At 37.3% G+C, this 25,369-nt stretch overlaps 1 protein-coding gene and 1 non-coding gene across 2 annotated transcripts; both read right to left on the reverse strand.

Annotated features, from left to right (window-relative positions):
- Nucleotides 1-244: 244 nt before the first annotated feature.
- LOC116882654 (zinc finger protein 772-like) lies at nucleotides 245-1,723 on the reverse strand. Its single transcript, XM_032883172.1, has one exon. The coding sequence runs from the start codon at nucleotides 1,721-1,723 to the stop codon at nucleotides 245-247; it is 1,479 nt and encodes a 492-aa protein (XP_032739063.1).
- Nucleotides 1,724-4,999: 3,276 nt separating this feature from the next.
- Nucleotides 5,000-5,102, reverse strand: LOC116882670. The gene has a single exon (XR_004385679.1). It is a non-coding gene; the product is annotated as a U6 spliceosomal RNA (small nuclear RNA).
- Nucleotides 5,103-25,369: the final 20,267 nt, after the last annotated feature.

A 25,369-nucleotide genomic window follows, 5' to 3' on the forward strand; every position in this document is an offset into this window, starting at 1 on the left:
TCCCCAGCATGGATGCCTGCATGTACGAAGTTCAACTTCGGGATATTGACCCCATCTGAAAGGCTACTTTCAGAGCTTTTCTCTTTTATGAGTCATATTATGTTGAGCAAGGAGAAAGCGCATTCCCTGCTCTCTTAAGGCTTCCCTTTGGTGTGAAGTTCCTGGTGCTAAATGAACTTAAAAGATGTAGCTAAAGGATCACCAAAACTCACACACATAGGAAGCCTTTCTTTGATATGAACTTTTATGTGCCAAGCCCGGTGGGAGGGCCTTCTGTAGGCCCTCCCATGTTTGCTGAACACATACGGCTTTGCTCTGATGTTATGTCTCCGGTGCATGATGAGGTTGGATCTGTCACCAGAGAGTTGCCCACATTCACTTCATCCATCGGCCTTGTGGTGTGAACTTTCATGTGTTGAAGAAGCTGGGAGTGACTGACATAGGCTTTCCCACAGTCACCGCACACATAAGGTTTTGCTCCACTGTGAATTCTCTTATGTACTTTAACGTAGGAACTGTGGCTAAAGAATTTCCCACATCTATCACACTCGTAAGACCTCTCTCCAGTGTGGCTTTTCTGGTGCTCAGCAAGTGCATCTTTGCGGAGAAAGGCTTTCCCACATCGGCTGCACATAAAAGGCCTTTCTCCACTGTGAATTTTTTGGTGCTGAGTAAGTGTGTCTTTGCGGCCAAAGGCTTTCCCACATTCACTGCACTCATAAGGTTTTGCTCCGCCGTGTGTTCTCTGGTGCTGAATAAGATGAGATTTTCTGACAAAAGATTTCCCACACTCAGCACACTCATTAGACCTTGATCCCATGTGAGCTCTCTGGTGTACTTGGAGGTTGGAGTTGCAGGCAAAAGATTTCCCACAGTCGTTGCACTCATAAGGCTTTTCTCCAGAGTGCATTTTCTGGTGCCTAACACATTTGCCTCTGGTGCTAAAAGCTTTCCCACATTCACTGCACTTGTAATCTTTTTGTCCAGTGTAAAGGGCTTTCTCACAATGGATGCTGCTGCATGGCTTCTCCTCATCTGTAGTGGCATGGTGCTGGACAAGTCTTGAGGGGGCCACGAAGTCCTTCTCATCCTCTTTGCAAGTGAAGGCATTCTCTGACTTGTAGCTTCCGTAACTCTTCACAAAGGAATCTTGGTCTTTTTTCCTCCTAGGGACTTCTTCACTCTTCTGCTTTGGGATCTGGTCAGTGTTGACAGTGACCCAGAAGGTTCTTCCACATGACCCACATGGATGTGCGTGAGGCCCAAGGGATGTTACCTGCTGCTCAGACAGATGCAAAATGTCTTTTAAGATTGGGTCACACATGTTACATGGGTGGCTCTTTTGGATGGAAGGACCCACGCTGAGAATTTTCCCCTGTGACTCTCTTAAAGAAACACCCAGCTCAGAAGATGCATCTTCATTTTCTACTTTATGACAAGGGCTGTGGCTCCCCCTGAATCTCCCTGCCCCTGCTGGAGCTATGGCTACATTTGCAGGAACCGCGTGCTCTCTCACTGGTAGTGGTTGGGGAATTAAATGATATCTGGAAATTGGAAGTCCCAGTGAGGTCACCAGTAGAAAGTTTTCCAGTATCACCTTACAGTATAGGCGTTTCTGAGCTTCATCAAGTAGCTCCCACTCCTCTGGGGAGAAGTATATGCACACATCCTCAAAGGTTACAATGTTGCGGTTGGGATCCATCTGTCCGCCAGCCTCCGCCATTGCTACAGTATCAAGGCCCCGAGAGGGCGCGCCTCAGAGGGTGTGAGGAAAAATGAGGCAAAAGATTGTCCACGCCACGGTCAGACACCAAATCTCCACACCAAGGGACACCACATAAAAATAAAGATAAGAAAAAAAAAAAGCTGAGGTAACACAGCTCCTACAAAGAGAGAGTTACGCCCCAACCTTGAATATGGCGTCCGTTCGGTTGGAGAAAAAACCGCCGGAGCAACGGTCTCTGCCTAGTGCTTCCGGTTGCCTTTCTCAGATGAACCAGAATCAAATATGACGGAGCATGGTCCAATGGACCGAGGCAGGAAGTCCCGCCCGGAAGTCGCCTTAAAGATATACATACATATATTTAAACAGAGGAAGGGCTGACTTCCTTAGATTGGAGAGAGGAATGGAGATTTCATTTGGCAAGTGTGACTTAAGGTAATTTTAAAGTTCATGGTTCTCGGTTTCATTCAAATCCATCCAAATGTGTCCATTTCAAATTTCATAGTCCTGAATAATTTTTTTTTAATGATTCATTGTTGCTATACAGGGTAGCTATTAGGTGTTTTGTTTTGTTTTGTTTTCTGTGTTGATCTTGTATTTAGCCACTGTTGAATTCCCTCTTTAGATCTACCTGTTTGTTGGCTGCTTATCTTGGATTGATTATATAGATGATCATGACCACTGAAAATATTTTATTTCATATTTTCCAACTTCTGCATTCATTCTCCACTTATTTTTTTCTCTCATCTTTTGTAGTGGCCAGAACTTTTAGGATAAGGTTGATTAGTAGTGTTGATAAGAGATGACTTTTTAAATTTCTGAATTTAATGTAAATTATCCTAGACTTTGCATCCTATGCTGTATAAATATTTGCTGTACATATTTGGTGGATATATTTATGAAAGTTGTTTGCCAAGTTTTTTTTTTTAATCATGAATGATTGCTGGATATCATTCAATGGTATATTGACCTATATTTAGTTATGTTTTTCCTCATTTAGATACATTATTTTCATGAATTAACTTTGTTGGTGAATTTTCTTAAATTTTGCTGTCCTTGAATTTTGAGATTAAACCATTGGTGATGAGGTCATTAAAATGAAATATTGACTGTGATTTGCTGATACTATGTTTGAATTTCAGTTCTGTGTTTTAAGTGTGATTAATCTATGTTTTTGTTTTCTTGTGCTTTTCTTTCTTGGGGATCACAGACATTACTAAGCTCAGAAAATGAGAAATTGTCTATTTTCTGTTCTATATATTGAAGCAGGTTTTTTTCCCCACAGTTGAAATTAGCTTTTTTAAAAAAGCTTAGTAGTCTGATATCTTTGTGGTTCTAAAAATTTAACTACTATTTCTTTAATTTTATGGTTTTCTTCATGATGGGCCACTTGCTAGTTTATATTTCCCTAGAATATTTTTATATTACCTAGGTTTTCATATTTTTCTATTACATCTATCACTATATTTTATTATTTTTACCTTTATTTTTTAAAAAGATTTTATTTATTTACTTGACAGAGAGAGACACAGAGAGAGAGGGAACAGAAGTGGCGGGGGGAGAGGGAGAAACAGTCTTCCTGCTGATCAGGGAGCCCCATGCAGGGCTCAATCCCAGGCCCCTAGGATCATCACCTGAGCTGAAGGCAGATGCTCAATGACTGTGCCATGTTGGTGCCCCTATTTTTACCTTTATTTGATATTTGTCCAGGTTTATTGAGGTATTATGATGAATAAAATTGTATATACTTAAAGTATACAATGTGATGATTTGATATATGTATATATTATGAAATGATTACCACAATCAAGTTAATTAACATATCTGTCACCTTATATAGTTACCTTTTTCTGCATGTGCATTGTGAGAGTGCTTAGGATCTGTTCTCAGTAAATTTCAAGTCTACTATACACTATGATTAAGTATAGTTACTGTGTTGTACATTAGGTCCCAGTAACTTATTCATCCTATATTTTTTGTTTTGTTTCAAGTTTTTATTTAAATTCCAGTTGATTAACATACAGTGTAGTAATAGTTTCAGGAGTAGAATTAGTGATTCATCACTTATGAATGACACCCAGTGTTCTTCACAGTTAAGTGTCCTCCTTAATACCCATCACCTATTCAACCCATCCCCCTGCCCGCCTCCCCTCCAGCAACCCTCAGTTTGTTCTAAGAGCCCCTTATATGGTTTGCCTCCCCTCTCCACCGTTTTCATCTGTTTCATTTCTTAAATTTCACATATAAGTGAGATCATATGGTATTTGTGTTTCTGACTGACTGACTTCTCTTAGCATAATACACTCTAACCTCATCCACATCGTTACAAATGGCAAGATTTCATTCTTTCTGATGGATGAGTATTATGTGTGTGTATATATCTGGATGTTTATATATATATATATATATGTATACATATATATATATGTATACATATATATATATATATTCATATTCACCTCTTCTTCATCCATTCATCAGTCAATGGACCTTGGGGTTCTTTCCATAATATTCCTATTGTGGATAATGCTGTAATAAACATCAGGGTACATGTGTCCCTTTGAATCAATATTTTTGTATCCTTTGGGTAAATACCCAGTAGTGCAATTGCTGGGTCATAGGGTAGCTCTGTTTTTAACTTTTTGAGAAACCTCCATACTGTTTTCCAGAGTGGATGCACCAGGTTGCATTCCCACCAACAGTGTAAGAGGGTTCCCCTTTTTTTGCATCCTTACCAAAATCTGTTGTTTCCTGTGTTGTTAATTTTCACCATTCTCACAGGTGAGAGTTGATATCTCATTGTAGTTTTGATTTGCATTCTCCTGATGATGAATGATGTTGAGTATCCATTTGTGTCCATTAGCCGTCCGGATGTCTTCTTTGGAAAAATTTCTATTCATGTCTTCTGCCTGTTTCTTAACTGGATTTTTAGTTTTTTGGGTGTTGAGTTTGATAAGTTCTTTATAGATTTTAGATACTAACCTCTTTTCAGATATGTCATTTGCAAATATCTTCTCCCATTCCATAGGTTGCCTCTTAGTTTTGTTGAGTGTTTCCTTCAATGTGCAGAAGCTTCTTATCTTGATGAAGTCCCAATAGTTCATTTTTGCTTTTGTTTCCCTGGCCTCCAGAAATGTGTCTAGTAAGAAGTTGCTACTTTTGAGGTCAAAAAGGTTGCTGCCTGTGTTCTCCTTTAGGATTTTGATGGTTTCCTGTCTCACATGTAGGTCTTTCATCCATTTCGAATGTGTTTTTGTGTGTGGTGTAAGAAAGTGGAAAAATATAGAATGCTTCATGAATTTGCACGTCATTCTTGCAGAGGGGCCATGCTAATCTCCTCTATAGCATTCCAATTTTAGTGTATGTACTGCTGAAGTAAGCATGAGAACTTATTTACCTTATCACTTAAAGTTTGACCCTTTCTTTAACCAGCATTTCTCATTTTTCTCCACTACCTAGACTCTGGTGACCACCATTCTACTCTTTCTATGAATTTGACTTTTGTTTTGTTTAGATTCCTTATATGAGTGAGTACATACAGTGTTTGTCTTCTCGTGTCTACTTTATTTCATTTAGCATAAGTACTACAGGTTCATTCATATTGTCACAACTGGTAGAATTTCCTTCTTTTTTATGGCTGAATAATATTCCATCATATATACACATTCCACATTTTCTTTAACCATCCATTGATGAACATTTGGGTTGTTTCCATATCTTGGCTATTGTGAATAGTGTTGCAATGAACATGGGAGTGCAAAAATCTCTTCAAACTGCTGATTTAGTTTCTTTTGGATATATAACCAGAAGAGGGATTGTTGGGTCATATGTATGGTTTTTAATCTTCAGTGCTAGGTTTCTTAATAATTAGTTACCTGTTTTTCATTGCTGATGTTGTTTATTCACATCTTCATTCTCTTTTCATGATTTTATTTAAATTCAAGGTAGTAAACATATAATGTAGTATTAGTTTCAGGGGTAGAATTTTGTGAGTTATCAGTTGCATGTAACACCCAGTGGTCATCACAAGTGGCCTCCTTAATACTCATCACCCATTTACCCCACCCCCACATCCACCTCCCCTCCAGCAATCTTCAGTTTGTTCCCTATAGTTAAGACCCTTTATGGTTTGCCTCCCTTTCTGTTTTTATCTTATTTTATTCTTCCCTTCCCCTATGTTCATCTGTTTTGGCTCTTAAATTCCATATATGAGTGAAATCATGGTATTCGTCTTTCTCAGCCTGACTGATTTTGCTTAGCATAATGCACTTTAGTTCCATCTGTGTCATTGGAAATGACTAGATTTCATTCATTTTGATGACTGAGTAATATTCTATTGCATATATATATATACATACCTACATGTGTGTGTATATATATATATATATATATATATATATTCTCACATTTTCTTTATCCATTCATCAATTGATGAACACTTGGGCTCTTTCCATATTTTGGCTATTGTAGACATTGCTGCTATAAACATTGGGGTGTATGTGCCCCTTTGAATCACTCTGTTTGTATCCTTTGGATAAATACCTAGTAGTGCAATTGCTGGGTTGTACGGTAGCTCTCTTTTTAACTTTTTGAGGAATCTCCACATACTGTTTTCCAGAGTGGCTACACTGGTTTGCATTCCCACCAACAGTCCAAAAGGATTATCCTCTTTGGGGAGATGGAAAGGTAGTAGGGAAACTTAAGATTTTTTCTACTGATCAGAACTTCTCCTAAATATATTGACTCTGAATAAAAATCATTCCTATTCCTCTGAACAGATGTTTGAAATTATAAAGACAAAATTTGTTTATTTTTCGGTTCCCTTCTTTACATTTTTGTTGCGTCATGAACAATGGCCATCTACAAAGGGTAGAAAGAAATACCCAGAATGAGGGGAATTTTATTTAATTCTACTTAAATATCATCTCTTTCTTGATGTTGATTGTGCTCTCTTTCTCATGACCTGCTCTCTCCTCTTCACTCTTTCTTCCTGCTACAACCCACAAAATCAGGCACTTTGAAGAATAAAAAAACATTATGACCTTTATCAAGATAAAGGAGATTCACCACACTGATCACTGAGCAAAAGAAATTGTAAAATGGAACTTTTAATATTTTAAAGCCATTTGGAATACAGTTCACATGAATGATTCTGTACAATGTACAAATCAGTACCCTGGAGAATTTGCACTGACAGCCATGGGAGGAAGACATGCGGGAATAACTTTTAATTGCATATTTAATTGACCTTGTAGAAAAAATGAATCTCCTGTTTTGTACTGAGTACAATTACATAAAGATTTGAAAATAATATTATCCAAAAAAGTTACTCAGACTATTTTATGTTGTTATTAGAATCATATAATGTTTGTACTCTGCATTCTTTTGACTGTAATAAGACAATCACCATCCTGCTTTATAGCAGAGGGGTAGAAAGGAGTTAGGAGATAAAGCATACATTTTGCCAGCATTTTTAGTAATTTATGATAAATAACTTGATAAAAGTCTCTCTGAAAAGTTTTCAGACATCATTTTGAAACTATCAGATTTATAGTTAATACAGCTAACATGTAATTTTAAGGTGGCTTTTTGCTTTTCCAACAAATTGGATATTAAGGTAATTTACAACTAAGTAAATTAAGTATTTTTCCCCATGTATGTTTTCATATTGGATAGAGATAAAGAGATTGTTGTTTAAAAGAATGAATATGGCTATTTTTCTCAAAAGCATTTGTCCTAAGAAGACATCTTTTATTATTTTTTTCAGATATAAAATTTAGTGATTCATTGCTTATACGTAACACCCAGTGTTTATCATAACTAGTGCCCTCCTTAATAACCATCACCCATTAAGAAGAAGATGTGGTATATATGTACAATGGAATACTACTCAGCTATCAAAAATGATATCTTGTCATTTGCAATAACGTGGATAGAACTAGAGGGTATTAATGCTAAAAGAAGTAAGTCAATCAGAGAAAGACAATTATAATCTCACTCATGTGTGGAATTTAAGAAACAAAACAGAGGATCATAGGGGAAGACAGGGAAAAATAAAACAAGATGAAAGCAAAGAGGGAGACAAACCATCAGAGACTCTTAATCATAGGAAGCAAACTGAGGTTTGCTGGAGGGGAGAGGGGTTGGGGGATGGGGTTACTAGGCAATGGATATTAAGGAAGGCTTGTGATATAATGAGCACTGGGTATTATATAAGACTGATAAGTTACAGAGCCCTACCTCTGAAACTAATAATATAGTGTATGCTAATTAATTGAATTTGAATTTAAATGAAAAAAATTAAAAGAGAACATCTTTTAGTTAACATATTTAGAAAAAGGCATTGGCTCCTATAAAAATAGTACTAGCTAAGGTCCTGTGTACAGGGGAAAATAGATAATTTTAGAAGTTATAAGGCAAGAAATGATCGCTATTTGGGGCGCCTGGGTGGCTCAGTGGGTTAAAGCCTCTGCCTTCAGCTCAGGTGATGATCCCAGGGTCCTGGGATGGAGCCCCACATTGGGCTCTCTGCTCAGCATGGAGCCTGCTTTCCCCTCTCACTCTCTGCCTGCCTCTCTGCCTACTTGTGATCTCTGTCTGTCAAATAAATAAATAAAATCTTTAAAAAAAGAGAAATGATCACTATTTAATATGAGAGAAAGTAAAGGTAATTTTCTCAGACCTACAATATAGACCAGGCATTTAAGTGCCATGATTGACAATGATTTGGGATGAAAATAGAGAGCTGTTAGGATACATAGCAACTGTGACCTACACTTCCATTTAGAATTACATGAGTTGCAGTGATGACTCTCAGAATATACACCATGAAACATCTGGCAGTGTTTAATGCCATATCCCATCTGTTGCCATCTTAAGCTGCATTAAAAGAAATAGTGTCTAGTTCACAGAAGGGGAAAGTTCTACTATATTGATCAGAAACTACTTTTCTAAACTCATCATGGTTATATCTTAAGGGAAGTAACCCAGAGCAACCATGTAAGGCATGGAAACAGTATTCTTTTGATTTTTCAACCAAGAATATAGATTTCAGGGGACATCAGTTGTATTCTTTCCAAAATCTTAGAGCTCTTAGGGAGAAAACAATTTGATTTAGTTTGTTTTGTTTGAGCAGAAAACAGTGAAGACATTCACTTACTAGATGTATGGCCCAGTGCCACTAAATCTTCACACCTGTAAAACAAACTCTGAGGTAACATGGTAGATGATCAAAGCCCAATTTGCCTGATATTTATGGACAATTGTTAAAGTCCTCAGATACTGGAAATGCATCATTGCATAAAGTGAAATGCATAAAGCCTATGCTTTACATACTGGGAAGAACAGTGCTCCCATTGATGTAGGGAAATGTAAAGACTGCAGTTCCTCTTTGCAACAGAGTCAGAGCAGGCAAAGGACAAATAGCTGTGCAGACCATACATAGTTGCACCACACAGAAGAGCTTGCCTGCCAGTATCTTGGGAGCTTCATTCATTTAGAATCAACAAGATGGAAGACACTGAACATAAAGAAAGAAGATAGTGGGCTAGAAACTGAGAGTATAATGTCAAAGGAGAAATAATTACTGCCTCTATACCATCCTACTAATGAGATGTAAAATGGGAGGCTGTGTTTATATGTATATGCATGCCTGAACATGAGTTCTGAAGATGGTCTGTCTTTATAATATGTACTAGGTTAATTTTGTTTCTTAACACCCATGTTTAATTGACTAAGTCAGAAATGAAAACACCTTGATTTTTACATTGACTTAAAATCCCACTTTAAAATATTATTATTTTATTGTTATCTCAAAATTTATCACTTTTATTTTTATTTTCTAAAAATTTTTAAAAGATTTTATTTATTTATTAGAGAGAGAGAGAGAGAAAACACAAGAGAGTACAAGCAGAGGGAGTCCAGAGAGAGAGGGAGAAGCAGGCTCTCTGCTGAGCAGGGAGTCTGACTCACGTGGGGGTCGATCCCAGGACCCCAAGATCATGACCTGAGCTAAAGGCATACACTTAACCAACTGAGCCACCCAGGCCCCCAAGTGATACATCTTTCTCTTCTGTCCTCCAAAAGCATGGAAACAAAAGAAGTATATGTATATATACTGACTGCTGGGCGAGGGTGCACAGGGTGGATTTCTAGGGCCAGCAGTCGGTGATGTGTTTCTCTGTATTCACATTTAGCTAATGTGGAGTAGAGTGCACAGGTCCTACGTGCATGTCCCCCCCCCCCCGTGTTTATGTGAGTGGCTTTGGGTCCCTATTGTGCCCTCACCCCACGAGCCTACTGTGTACAAATGGAGGAGGAGGTACTAATCCTATACCATGACCACGGCAGCTCCTTAACAACAACTTCAGGCTTTTCCGGCTGATCCCCTTGGTAGAGGCAAAGCTGGGGATCCAGGTGAGGCCTGGTGGTCCCCTGTGATTTATGAGGAGGATGAATGGTTTGTTGTCATCTAATGCATGTCAGTAGCTTGTCACATAACTGCCATTTAGTGCCTCACAGTGCTCAGGAATGAGCATAGCATTAGAGATAATTAAAGAAACTTTTTTTCAGCTCTTTGATTATTTTTGCCTTTTTTTAAAAAAAAATCTCTCAATACTTCACAATTACTTGAAACAGCTGAGAAATTTCGACATCTTCCCTTTCTGGTGTGTGAGATGAGAGTCCTGCTCACTTAGTACTGCAGTAACCCTCATTGCTTTTCCAGCATATTTCAAAGCTTTTTCTTTTTCTTTTCTTTTCTTTTTTTTTTTTTTTTTTTTGAGAGAGAGAGAGTATGTGCATGGGGGTGGGTGCTGCAGAGGGAGAGGAAGGGAGAAGCAGACTTTCTGTTAAGCAGGGAGCCACAAGCCTCTCACTACATCCCCACTCTCCCCCTAGGACTCAAGGCTCCACACAGGGCCCTGGACCATGGAATCATGACCTGTGCTGAAGGCAGATGCTTAACTGACTGACACCCAGGTGCCCCATTTCAAAGCTTTTTCTTTCCTAAACCTTGTGCCAACAGTTACTAAGAATCTACTTCTTCACTTTGGGGCATAGAAAAATTAACCAAATGTGATCCTTCTCCACTAAGAGCATAAATAACTAGAGTTCAAGTTGGCATCTCAAAAAAAAAAAAAAAAAAGGGAAAGTAGAAATTGCCCAAAGGAGAAATTGCCTCTAGCTGGTGAGATTAACAGAGGCTTCAGCGCCTTTTAACTAGGCCTTGGAAATGGGCAAAGCACTGACAGATGTATATGGCAAGAGTTCCTGTTGCTTCTTTTCTTTACTTCACAATCTTCTACTCTTTTTAATTTATGGCAGTAGTCTTTTGTCCTTGTCTACTCTCTAAACCACTTGTTACAGCTACCTTCACATGATCAAATCCAGTGGTGTAATCTCAGTCCTCACCTTAACTAAACTCTTAATGTACATTTGACTGAATTCATTTGTCTTTCTTTAAATGCTCTTTTGGCTTATGGGATACTGCACTGTCCTCTTGATTTCCTCTGTGCCTTGGTGGGCAAGCTTGGTTCTGGCCTCCTTTTTGTAACCTGCTTTTTACATGTCTCTAAATGTTGGTGTGCCCCAGAGTTAAGTACTCAGACGTCTACCCCCATCATTTCCACAGGTCAGGAATTCTTCAACCTAGTCACACATTAGAGGAGTTTTAAAAATTCAGATACCCTGGGTTCCCTGCAGAGATTTTGGATTTAGTCATTCTGAGGATGGGAACAGAATCAGTATTTTAATTTAAAGCTTCCCCAGTGAATCGAAAGTGTGCCAGGGTTGAGAATCACTGAAGGGAGTGATCTCATCCAGTTCAATGACCCCAAAGGACACACACAAAAAATCTGGTGATTCAAATGGAACTCTCCATCCTTGAGCTGTCCCTTGAACTCCAGACTCATAATTAAAGGATTGACTAGACATTTCTACTTTGCAGTCTAATGCCCATTTTCAAAGTTAGCAAGTCCAAAGTTGACCTTTTGATTCCCTATTCAAATCTGCTCCTTGTTCAGTGTTTCTTTTCTCAGAAGATGGCACGTCATAATCCACCATAGTGCTCAGGGCCGAAATTCAGGTGTCATCCAAGATTCTTCTCATTCTTTCATTTCTCATGTGCAATTATCAACAAATCTCTTTGTTTCTGTCTCTCACATTAATCTTTAATTTTCTAATTTCTTACCACCTTTATGCCAATTCCCCCAGCCTAAGCCACAATTATCTCTTACTTGGACTGGTCCCACAGTCTTCTAACTCCCGTTCTCTGCTTACTGTTTCTACCACCCTCCCCAGTCTCTGTACACTTGCAAAGTGAGCTTTCTGAAAAATGATAAAATCATATCACTCCCTGCTCTCCATCCTCCAAATATTTTTTATCACACTGAGAATAAATTCTGTATCTTTATTATAGTCTGTAGCCTTGGAGAATTGACTTTTGGTTATTCAGACCTTGGTTCTTACCTTCTTTTTTTGAAACCCCCTCACTCAATGTACATCAGCCACCCTGGTTTCCCTACTATTCCTCTAACACTTCACACATACTCTTGTCAAGGGCCTTTGTCCATACTATTACACAGATCCCAATATAATGTGTCTGGCTCTCTGATATCCTTCAGATTACTGTTCAAATATCACTCCTGTCAGGGAACTCTTCCCTGAGTGCTAGATTTTAGAGATTAGCCTCTGTCCCCTAATTTTGTTTCATTTTTCATACCTGACATTTTATTATGTTCACTTACTTAATTTCTGTCTTCTCACTGGAATATAGGCTCCATTAGCATCGGGAGGGTCATTGTTTTCTTCACCATCTCGTCTCTAGCATCTAGAACAGTATCTTGCATGTAGTAGATAGGTACTCACTGTATGAACTGACGAATATGTGTATGAACATGAGGAGAGGGATTTTAGGCCAAAGGGGTATTATGAACAGTATCATGGAAGCAAGGAAAGTTAGCTAGTTTGGGAGAAGAGCATATTTGGTGGAAGGGTGCTTGGAGAGAAATAGCAAGAGATGGTTCTATAAAAGGATGTACAAGTCAGGATGTGGATGACATTCACATTAATATGAATATGAGCTCTAAACAATTCACATGGACTTTAGGAAATGGAAAGCCACAGAAGTTATTTTTTAAGTGGGCTATGTATGTGATTGAATTGAGACTAAAAATCAAATGATTTGGTAACTGAATAGAAGTGGTGGTTAAGGGAGAAAGAAGAGGTAAATATGATTTTTCAAGTATTAGGCCTTGGTAATTGAAAAAGTGTTAATGGCATCAACAAAGAGAAAGAAGACAGAAAATAGTGAGATATTGTTGTTTTCCTCTTATCGTAATTGGTAGATTTGAGGTCTGGGAAAATAATCCTTTTAACTTGGGACATGTTGTTAAGGTGCTTGGGAAATATTCATGTGGAGATGTCTAAGAATCATTTGTACATAAGGATATGGAACTTGAGAGAGAAGTCAGGGCTAAAGTTTGAGGTTTGAAAGTTCTGCCTTAAGGAAAAGATGAAATTGTAGGGATAGATATGCATATCAACGAGGAATCTGTGAGGTAAAAAATGAGAGGTTGCTATGGAATCTTAGGATATGTCACTTTAAAAGGTGTGAAAACTAAAAACATGGGAAAACCAAAGATTGTTCAGAGAAGTAGGAGAAAACCTCCATGAGCTATAACACCATGAAAGCTAAGGGAATAAAGAGTTGGAGAAATTAGTCATCCATTTAAGTTCTGGAGAGGATTTTAGGAGGCTGAAGAGATAAATCTTTTGATTATCAAAAGAAAAATTGACTGCAACTGTGGTGGTGTGGATTGGTGGCTTGGAAGAACTTAGAAGAATGTGGAAGGATATTATCTTTATAAGGTAGCAGGGGTGAGAAAAGAAATGTTTGAGGAAAGAGAAAAATGAATCATAACCCCAAATCAAGCAAAACAAATTTTAGAGAAAGAAACTTAAATTTTAGAAGGGAGTTTGGTTCATTGATAGAGTAAAGCCTCATACATCAAAGTGCAAGGTGGCTGTTAGCCCTAGCAAGAAATAGATAGACATGTACCATCTTCTTGCCCAAGAAGGAAACATAAGAGAAAAGAAAGGAGAGGAGAGTAAGGTGGAATAGAGGTGAGAAAGCACAAGTTAAATAGTTAAAATCTCAGTAAAGTTGGAAATAAAATCTTCTGTTGGGATTTGGTGCAGAGTGGAGAGGGAAAGGATTTAGCTGATACAGGTGAAAAGATTATGATCAACACTATGTTGATACCTTTTCCTCCCGATCTAACATCTTACTAAGTGATACATGTTTACTTACATTTAAGTTTATAAAAATGCACAAATAAGCTACTGTATTTAAATGTAGAGTCTATCACTGTTGTAATTTATAAAGATGCTTTTTCTTTGAATGATAAGAAAAATAAAGTATCACTCTCGTTATTTCTTAAAAGACACAGTTTTCTGAATGAGGATGAACATACATCTGTTTTATTATGGTTTTCAAGATGATACGAATGAGTCTTCAATTCCAGCAAAGCTGTGAAATATCTGCTCGTAAGTAGTTAAGGGACTTACTTTCTCACAAAAGAGCATCACTATAGTTTTTTTAATTGTATGTAAATTAGATAGAGAGTTCTAGAATTATTTCTCATAAATGAATTGACTCACATAAAGTGCATAGAGTATAGAATAGTTCCTGGCACAAAGTATGCAGTCAGTATATTAACTAAAATTCATTATCATCATCATTATGGTTTTTATTATAAAGAGGAATGTGAATTTGGATTACTAAATTATGTAAAATGTTGATTTATCCTATATTTATTGATATTGTCATGGATTTGTAATAATTTGAAATAAACTGCAAAGACTCCTTAGTATTTGATATTTGATCATAAAAACTTTACCTATTCATATTCAATGTCAAGGCACTGATCAATATTAATATAATTGATATCATGTAACTATAATATTTAATGTCATGAGAATTCCACTGCAGCTTTGCATTAATTAAATATACTATTAAATTGAGTAGCTTAACCTTCTGAAATGAATTAGTATTCATCAAAATAACACCAATCATAATGGATTCATTAGATATTAATGTGAATGTCATATATATATTTCCACAAGGTTTCATTGCAATCATTATTCATGCATTATTGTAATAAAGGATATAAATGGCAGAAAGTACGTTGCTAATCTATGGGCCTCTATCCCAGGACCCTGAGATCATGACCTGAGCCGAAGTGGGGTGCTTAACTGACTGAACCACCCATGTGCCCCTATGCAGCATTTTATTTTATAGACCCACTTTTTAAATTTTCGCTCTTGAGGCTTGAATTTTTGCTGTGATACCCAAAAAGTTATCTCTAAGACCAATGTCAAGGAGCTTTTCCTAAGTTTTTTTCTATGTGGTTTATGTTTTCAGTCCTTATGTTTAAGCCTTTAATCCATTTTGAGTTCATTTGTGTGAGTGGTGTATGATAGGGGTGCTGTTTTATTCTTCTGCATGTGAGCATCCATTTTCCCCAGCACCATTTATTGAAGAGATTATCTTTTCCCCATTGAGTATTCTGGCGCCCTTGCCAAATATTAGTTGAAGGTATGCATGGGGTTTTATTTCTGGGCCCTTGATTCCTTCCCATTAGTCTATGTCTGTTTCTATGCCAATACCATGCTGTTTTAACTACTATGGTATTGTAGTATAATTTGAAATCAGGAACTGTGATGTCTCTAGCTTTGTTCTTCTTTCTCAGGATTGTTTTGGCTATTTGGTTTTTTTATTTGTTTGTTTGTTTTTTTAAATTCCATTCAGAGTTTTGGAATGTTTGTTCTATTTCAGTGAAAAATGTTTTTGGAATTTTGATAAGGAATGCATTGAATCTGTAGATGGCTTTGGGTAGTATGGACATTTTTTTTTAAGACTGATGATTCACAGACCTGTACCCCTGAAACAAATAATACATTACATGTTAATTAAAAAAATTATTTTTCAAAATATAAAATAAGCCCTATTTCATTTTGATAAAAAGAAAAGAAAATGCTCTAACTAAATATTGGTATCTCAATCAATGTTATTCCTCTTCTTAACTGGGTATTTTTTTGCCCATTTTTTGCCACTCATATATCACTCATTTCCTTACTATCCATTATTTTATAATTTTCGTTAACAGGAGCATTTAACTGGTATTGGAGACGAACCATGAGAGACTGTGGACTCTGAAAAACAATCTGAGAGTTTTGGAGGGGCAGGGGTGGGAGGTTGGGTGAGCCTGGTGGTGGGTATTATGGAGGGCACATATTGCATGGAGCACTGGGTGTGGTGCATAAACAAAGTATGGACATTATTAACAATATTAGTTCTTCTAATCCATGAACACAGGATATCTTTCCATTTGTTTGTGTCTTCTTCAGTTTGTTTCATCAATGTCTTAGAGTTTTCAACATATAGATCTTTCACATCCTTCATTAAATTTATTCCTAAGTATTTTACTGTTTTTGATGCTATTGTAAATGCAGTTGTCTCTCTTTTTCAGATATCTTGTTGGTATATAGAGATGAAACTGATTTCCATATATGATTTTGTATCCTGCAACTTTACTGAATTTGATTTGTTCTAACAGTTTTCTGGTGGAGTGTTTAGATTATATATACATATAAGATTGTATAATCAGTAAATAAAGACAGTTTTATTTCTTCCTTTCCAATTTAGATGCCATTTGTTTTTCTTTATTGCCTGGTTGCTCTGGCTAGGTCTTCTAGTATTGTGCTGAATAAGAGTGGTGAGAGTGGGTACCCTTACCTACTTCTTGGTATTAGAGGAAAAGTTTTCAAGTTTTTACCATTGGGTACGATGTTGGCTGTGGATTTATCATACATGGAGGGCCTTTATTGTGCTGAGGTATGTTCTTTCTGTACCCACTTTTTTGAGGGCTTTTACCATGAAATGATGTTGCATTTTTAAGTGCTTTTTCTTCATCTATTTAGATGATCATATAACTTTTATCTTTCATTCTATTAATGTGGTATATCACATTTACTGATTTTTGTATGTTAGAACCATTTTTGCGTCCCAGGTGTAAATCTCCCTTGACCCCAGGTGTAAATCTCATGTGTAAATCTCACTTGGTCATGGCATTTGATGCTTTTAATGTGCTATTGAATTTATTTTGCTAATATTTGGTTGAAAATTTTTGCATGTCAGTTCATCAGGGATATACATCTATAGTTTCTTGGGACTGTGTTCATCTTGCTTAGATATCAGGGTAGTGGTGGCCTCATAAAGTGAGTTTAAGAATGTTCCTTCCTCTTCAATTTTTGGAAGAGTTTGAGAAGGATTGCCTTTAATTTTTCTTTAAATGTTTGGCAGAATTCATCAGTGAAACCAGATAGTCCTGGGCTTTTTTGTCGTTTTTATTCACATTAATTTCTAAAGCCCACATGCTTTTCTGGGTCCATTACTAAAAATTATTCTAAACAGTGCTGGGCTAATCATGAAAATGAGCTGTGAAAAGGCAGCCTGTCATTGTAGGGACAGGGATAGAGAAGTGTGTTCTTACTCAAGTGTCTAGTAGTTTCTGTTAAAAGAATAGAATTCTTGATGCTATACTTAAGCTTTTTTGTTCTTTTTTTGTTTGCTTTTTTTTACAGAATGAAAGTGCATATCCAGGTTTAACAATAGAACTAGCTTACTTAAAATGAATAAAATATCCAAATACAAGTCAATTTTTTGAATATTAAACAAACAGTTCATTTACCTTCACAGCTGGATTCATATTTGGTTATCCCAGAATAAGGACTTATGTTTTGGGAAAACCTTAAGCTCTGATTTTTAGAATTTTCCTTTATGATAGTAAATATCAATTACATGACTTACAAAAATATACAATGCAGACTGGTGCAGCCACTCTGGAGAACAGTTTGGAGGTTCCTCAAAAGTTAAAAATAGTACTACCCTACGATTCAGCAATTGTGCTACTAGGTATTTACCCAAAGGATACAAAAGTACAGATTCCAAGGGGTATATGCACCCTGATGTTTATAGCAGCATTACTAACAATAGCTAAACTATGAAGAGAGCCCAAATGTCCATCAACTGATGAATGGATAAAGATGTGGTATATATGTACACAATGGAATATTACTCATCCATCAAAAAGAATGAAATCTTGCCATTTGCAATGACGTGGGTAGAGCTAGAGTATATTATGCTAAGTGAAATAAGTCAGTCAGAGAAAGACAAATACCATATGATCTCACTCATATGTGGAGTTTAAGAAAGAAAACATGTGGGAAGGGGGGAAAAAGGAGAGAGGGAAATAACCCATAAATGACAATAGAGAAAAAAATGAGGGTTGATGGGGGGGAGGAAGGTGGGGGGTGGGCTAGATGGGGGATGGGGATTAAAGAGGGCATTTGTGATGAGCACTGGGTGTTGTATGTAAGTGATGAGTCACTGAAGTCTACTCCAGAAACCAATATTATGTTAACTAATAAAATTTAAATTAAAAAATAAAACAATATTTTATCAATGAAAAAAATAAAAAAAGTAAAACTGCAGATACTGTAGCTAATAAAGTTATCACATTCCATTACCTAGAGATGTAGTGAATAGACCAACCCATAATCATTTTTACCCCTTTGTTACTCTTAGGACAGCCAAGGAGAAGCTTCAATTTTATGGTTGGTTGCAAATCATTGACCATTTTCTTCCGTTTCAAGTCTACAAAGTGCCAAACCATATTTGGAAAATAATAAACTAATAGGGATCTTCATTCCTTGAGGGGAAATGCTCTGTGATATGCTTCATTTTGATTTAAAACTACTACTGACCCTTGAACAACTCAGGTTAAAATGTGTGTATAACTTTTGAAACCCTCCAAGCTTAACTATTAGACTATTGTCTACTGTTGACTGGAAGCCTTACCAATAACATAAACAGTCAATTAACACCTATTTTGTATGTTATAGGTTATCACATATTGTATTCTTAAGGTAAGCTGGAGAAAATAAAATGTTATTATGAAAATCATAAGTTAGAGAAAATACATTTACAGTACCATATTTATCAATACCATAAATTTACATTGTCTGTTCATAAGATGAATTGTCTGTCAGTATCTACATCAATATTGTCTTATATGACACAAAACACTGTAGATGTTGTACTTATTGCTAACATGGAGTGTCAAAAATGAAAAGATAATGTGCAAAGAAATTTATATTTATTTGTAGGTATTACAATTCATGTATTAACAAAGAAGCAGCAATATAATTGCTTTATGGTAGCCTAGTATAATAGATAAGATTGCTTCATGGTAGCCTAGCCTATACATTAATAAATGATCCATTATAAAAATTTTTATGGCATATAATATTACAGTCATAGTCACAATACAGTATTGGAAACATTATTACATTTTTAAAAAACCACTTACCTATGATGATAGTCTGATACACAGTTTCTTCAATTACAAGAGAGGCATACTATATGTTAATGTAATTCTTTGAAAGCAAAGTTAGAAAACAGTAAAACTAACACATTATTAACTTTATATTAAATATCACTCACCTTAGGGTAACGACTTCCATACAAGACTTGCACACTACGTTCTACATGATGAGTACTTAGGCGATGATGATGATTATGAAGACACAAAAATATACGTTTCTTGTCATATGGTTAGATTTTCTTTTTTTTTTTACAGATACATACTTTTTAATTGTTTTATTATTATGTTCAATTAGCCAGTTAGTAGCTTTCACATGAAAACACTCATACACATATACAACATGTTAGTTTATTTAACTGTATGGCTTGATGATTATATGCTATCCATTAAGTGGAAGTGGACCATCTGTCTTCATCCTGTCTCTTTGTGTCAAGTGGGCTGAGGAGGAGGAGAAAAAGGAGGTGTTGGTCTTGCTGTCTCAAGGGTGACAGAGGTAGAAGGGGTGAAGTGAAATACATTGAATGGGATGAGGAGGAGGAGGAGGAAGAGGGGTTGGTCTTGCTCTCTGAGAGGTGGCAGAGGAAGAAGTTGAGGTGAAATGAAGGGCAGGAGAGGCAGGCACAGTCGGTGTAACTTTATAGAAATACATGGCAATTTCTGTCTGACTTTTTTTTTTTTTTGCTGTTCCATTTCTCTGAAAATATTTCTGTGTGGTACCAATCCATCCACTGCACACTTTAGGTGCAGTGTCCATATTGTGGAAGGGTCTGGATTGTAAAAGAAGTTGAAAGCAGTTCAGTTGAATTGAAGCCCTTCTGCCAGACTGTCTAATGTCCGTTTGTTTTCTGCTCTGCTACCTCTAGGTCTTCTCCATCATCTGGCGCTGCTAGGGAAACACTCATCTCCATCAAGCTGCCTTCTCTTCACTCCTCTGGTGTGGTGTCTGTTAGCTGTTGAACTTCTCCACGACCCATATCTAGAAATCTTCCACATCCGACCTTTCTTGCCATAGCCACCATCTTGTTAATGATTTACCTGGCTGGTTCTGTAGAAATCCAGGGAAGTCATGCAAAACATCTGGACACAGTTTTCTTCAGCAGGAGTTTATTGTTTCAGACTGATGGCTTTCATGGCTTTTCCTATAACAATGATACCATCTTCACTGCCGTAATCCTTCCAGACTTTCATGTTCTGTTGGGGTTCTCTGCCATAGCATTGAGAGTCCTTCCTATAGAGTATGTATGTAATGAGCTTTAAAGGTCTTCATGACCCCCTGATCCAGAGGCTGAATTAGAGACATTGGGTTTGGGCACAAGTAGACCACTTCGATGCCTTTGGTGTTGAGCTCATGGGATTCTAGGTGGCCAGGAGCATTGTCCAAGGTCAAAAGAATTTTGAAAGGCAGTACCTTACTGGCAGGGTGCTTCCTGACTTCGAGGACAAGCATCGATGGAACCAATCCAGAAAAAGGCTTTTCATTGTCCAGGCCTTCTTGTACAACCCAAAGACTGGCAGCTGGTGTCTTTCTCTTCCCTTCAAGGCTTGGGGGTTAGCAGCTTTATAGATAAGGGTGGTCCTGGTCATAAACTCCACTGCATTTGTGTTACCAAACCCAAGTTTGGCTGCTCATATGTTGGAAAGGCCAATACTCAAGAGACAAGTTTTGAATGGAAAAGAATTTGATCTTTATTCAAGAGGCCAGCAACCTGGGGAGAAGACAGACTCCTGTCCAAAAGCCAACTCCCCAGTTTTTGCCTGGCCCAGGGGTTTAGGGTAGCTAATCAGCAAAGGGGGTGTAGTGGTCCATAACATTTCTTGATTATGTTCAGGCTCAGTGGTGCCAGCTACAGATTTTATCTCAGTGCTCAGAGGTTGTGTAAGGGGGTCATGGTTCCTTAGTGCCTGGGGTTGTGCAAGAGAGTACTCTGTTCTTTCTGCAAAGGAGGCCAAGGTCTACAGATGTGCAAAGGGAGGTCAGGAAAAGTCATTTGTGTGACCTTAAAAAAACGTTTTGCTAAAAGATTACTGGGTTAATCAGAAAGTTGAGCCAACTTCAAACAGACTTTTTGGCCTCTGTGGCCTGGGAAAATTCTAGTCTTTCATTCCCCAAGGCCAGTGGTCTGCAAATCCATAGAAAGTAAATTGGTTCTGTTACAGGTCAAGGGCCATAGGTCAAAAAGCAAGGAGCAGTGCTAACCTGAACCAAGTTAACCCTTAAGACAGGTTGGAGTGCTGTTACATTTGCACAAAACAGTAGTTAGCCTATCCCTTCCTGCCTTAAATCCTGGTACTCACTTCTCTTCTGTACTAGTAAATGTCCTTTATGTCATCCCCCCCCCCCCCCCAATAGAGCAGTTTTGTGTGCATTAAAACCTATTCAGGCAGCTATCCTTTCTCAATGACTTTCTTAATGGCATCTGGGAACTTCTCTGCTGCCTCTTGGTCGATAGAAGTTACTTCTGTTATCTTGACTTTTTTCTTTTTTCTTTTTTAAAGGCCAGACCACTTTCTAAAATCAAACCATTCTTTGCCGGTTTTAAATTCTCCAGTTTTAGGTCCTTCACCTTCCTTTTGCTTTAAGTGGTCATATAATGACTTCCTTTTTTCTTGAGTCCTATTAGAGTCTATAAGCATGCCTTTCTTACAGCAGTCCTGCACCCACATAATAGCTGCATTTTCAAAACGAGCTAAAAGGTATTTTGCAAAAAGTGCAAGTTTTCATCCCTGCTGGCATAGCTGCACCAGAGGCTTCATGAATTTTCTTCTTTTTTCACAGCCGTCCTCCAGCTGCATTCATTCATCTCGAAATTGTGGGCACGTGCAGCTGCAGACCTCCATCTGTGGTACCTATCAAGCAATTCAGCCTTTTCTTGTACTGTCATGACTTTGCTCTGTTTCTTGGGAGTCCTTGCAGCATCACTAGTGGCACTTTATATGGTCCCGAGGGGTTAGTCCAGGTTCAGGGAATTGTACTAAACACGATGAAAAATACACAAGAATCGCGAGAACTGGGAGAACCGCGAGAACGCAGATCCCATTTTACCGCGATAGGCAGTGTGCCACAGAGATCATTAGCATCAGGTGGGTTTCGCCGTGGCTCCCAGCAACCCTTGAGCTCACCGCAGTAGCTGTGAGGTGGTGGCTCTGAAACTGCGGCCTTAGAGTGGTATGTACTACAGTTCATTGTATGCAGATATAATTTAATACTACATCCTGAACGTTTGTTTACATTTCTCTCCGCTATGAATGGCACTGTGTATGGTCTGTAAATGTGTGCGTAAGTTTTCATAAACTTTATATCTTATGGGAGTAAATGATAAAATAGACTAGGATCTACGTATGTGTTGTGTATTCTTGATGTACCTTTTTCTTAATTCTTTTGGTATTACTAGGCTTTGCAGTTTGCCTGCAAGTTTTTTGAAATTGTTACAATCTCCAAAATGTTTCCAATGTATTTACAGAAAAAATCTGCATATAAGCGAACCCACGTTTTTCAGATCTGTGACGTTGAAAGGTCAGTTGTAGTTGTTGTTTTAAAGATTTTATTTATTAGAGAGAGAGCGTGAGCGCACGTGCGCCCACACAAGGAGGGGGAGAAGGAGAAGCAAGTTCCTGGGAGCAGGGAGCCGGGTGTGGGGCTCTATCCTGGGACCCAGGATCATGACCTGTGCTGAAGGCAGGCATTTAACCAACTGAGCCACCCAGGTACCTATGTAGTGTGTTTTTATGTAGTCAGAAAACTGCATATTTTTTTGGTATCGGTGTGAAGAAATTCTTTTAGTGAAAAGGATGTATTCATCCATTAACCAAATCTCCTTTACCTCACTGCAAATCATAAAGGACACGAGAAATGCAAAGCCTGGAACGCTGGTTCATGAATTTAATGGCAGGATGCAGAATTTTGATATCCTGATTTTATTGTCTTCCTGTGCTAAAGGAGACAGATACAAGTTCTTTTCTACCAGAAGCCAACCTACAGTTTGCTATTAAACCTAGATATACAACTTGGGATCTAAAAAAAGAGAGTAGAACAGAAAGAAGCATAATCAAACTATCTTTTGAATTAATGCTTGATTTTATTAGCGGTTCTCCCGATTTCTAGGCTGTAGAAGGCCCTTATTCTCATGTAACTATACAAGACTCTATAGATGAGACTAAAATTGCCATCAGGTTCCCACATGTTTTGTCCACAGAGTAAAAAATAAAAAGAAAAATGAAATTTTATATAATTAAAATTTAATCAGCCAGAAATGGTATATGTTTTAACAATCTAGATTCTTTCTTCCCTCCTTCCCCAAACAGAATTATCTATAAAACTAGCTTTTTAATAAAATAGATACTTGGACGGATTAATTATTTTTAGACTGTTCAATGTTAGCTAAAGCTTTTATTTTAAACTTAAAACCTTATTTTCTTCCTATTGGTGTCCCAAATTTGGAACGATAAATAATTCAAGCTGATGTCCCTTAGTCCTAAACATGAGCTTTCTAAATAATTGTAGTGAAGTTATTTTAAAATTTATCATAGTAAAACGGGTGAATAACAGATTTTTGCCTCTTGCCTCCTTCCCTTTTGAATTGGTTTGAGTATGCCATTATACTGAGCTGCCTGTAGTCCTCCAGCTAGTGTTCTCTGTTGTATTTGTCACAAAGGATCAATGAAACAATGCCTCCAGACAGAGCCAGGGAACTGAAGGGCACACTCAAGGTACTAGTTTTTTTAATTCTCTGGTTGCAGACCTCTAGTTTACCATCACTTCCTTTTCTTGATACAGTGTTGCAAAAAAAAAAAAAAAAAAAACTATTCTGGTTCGTTTAAAACATATCCTGGCAGCAAAGATATAAATCTTGGTATTTTTCTTCTAGAGTTCTGATTTAGATTGTTCCCAGAGCAATAAAATGTACTCTCTGGGAGGCTTATAATACAACACAGAGAACAGAGTTTAAACTCTGGAGGAGTTAAGTTATACCAGGTCACAGAGCAGTCAGTACTAAGGGAAGCATGCCATCATGTCCTTCTCCTTTCAAATCTGAAATGAAAAAAGGTTGTCATTATTATTTGTAAACTCCAAGTACTTATAAAATGTGATGTGGCATAGTAGGGTCAGTGAGGCATACAGAATTGAGAAAGATGTGGTTCCTGCGCTCGAGTTTATAACCTCTTGAAAAAGATGTGGATACTTATAAATAACACTGATGCATAGGAGATAATGAGGTGCAGAATGGGACTGGCTGAGTGTGCACTCTGAATAAGGCAGAAAAGAGCTTCAGGGTTCCAAATGGAAACATTGCTGTTATGATGTAAGATAGTATACAGTGTATTTAATGCTAGGCATTTCTATCAGAAGTTTTCTGGAAGCTGTGCTCTACAGTACAGTAGTAACTAGCCGCGTGTGGCTGTGTAAATTTAAAGTAATTTAAAAATTCCATTTCTTAGTTGCACTGGTCTCATTTCAAGTGTTCTTTGTGGCTATGGCTACTATATTAGAACACATACAGACCATTTATATTATCACAGAAAGTTCTGTTGGCCTGTTCAAGAGCCTGCATTTTTTATATATTAAGGATGAACTGAGTTGATATAGTCTCTAAAGTAGGGGGAACAAGTGATTACTTGAAATACTGAGAGGTCATGTCATTTTGTAAATTACAAGACTCAAATTCGTAAAAATATATGGGAATATTTTTTAGACTCTAACAAAAGATCATTTAAAAGAATAGGAAATATGAATTGTTTAAAAATGTATCTGTTCACTTTTTAAGTATAAACTATGGCTCTGTAGTTTAGAAAAACTGCAAATATAAAAATAGATACTATAAATATTAACATTATTAGTAAAAGGAGTTAATTTAATAAGAATTAAGGCAGATTATCCTCAGCTAAATATAATTGACTTTGAGACTAGACCTAGCACTTAATGCACTTGAGGTAATATTGAACATGATTGTTTCCATGGGAACATTCCTTGAGTGGCTGCTGCCTAAAACGGATGTTCAGGGCAGTTTCACAGAAGATTTGGTGGTATTTATGCCGCTGATTCAGATTCTAATCAAGAATTGGTTGTAATTTTATTTATTTCTGAGTTTTTTAAAAACAAAGTGAAGTAAAATACATGGTGCAACAAGCTAGAAAACATAGCTTTAGAAAGCTTTAGAGCTTTCTAGCTTTAGAACAAGGTAGAAAACATAGAGGTAGCTCA

The sequence above is a fragment of the Lontra canadensis genome, unplaced genomic scaffold (assembly GCF_010015895.1).
Source record: "Lontra canadensis isolate GAN:19392208 unplaced genomic scaffold, GSC_riverotter_1.0 scaffold86, whole genome shotgun sequence".
NCBI classification, from domain to species: Eukaryota; Metazoa; Chordata; class Mammalia; order Carnivora; family Mustelidae; genus Lontra; species Lontra canadensis.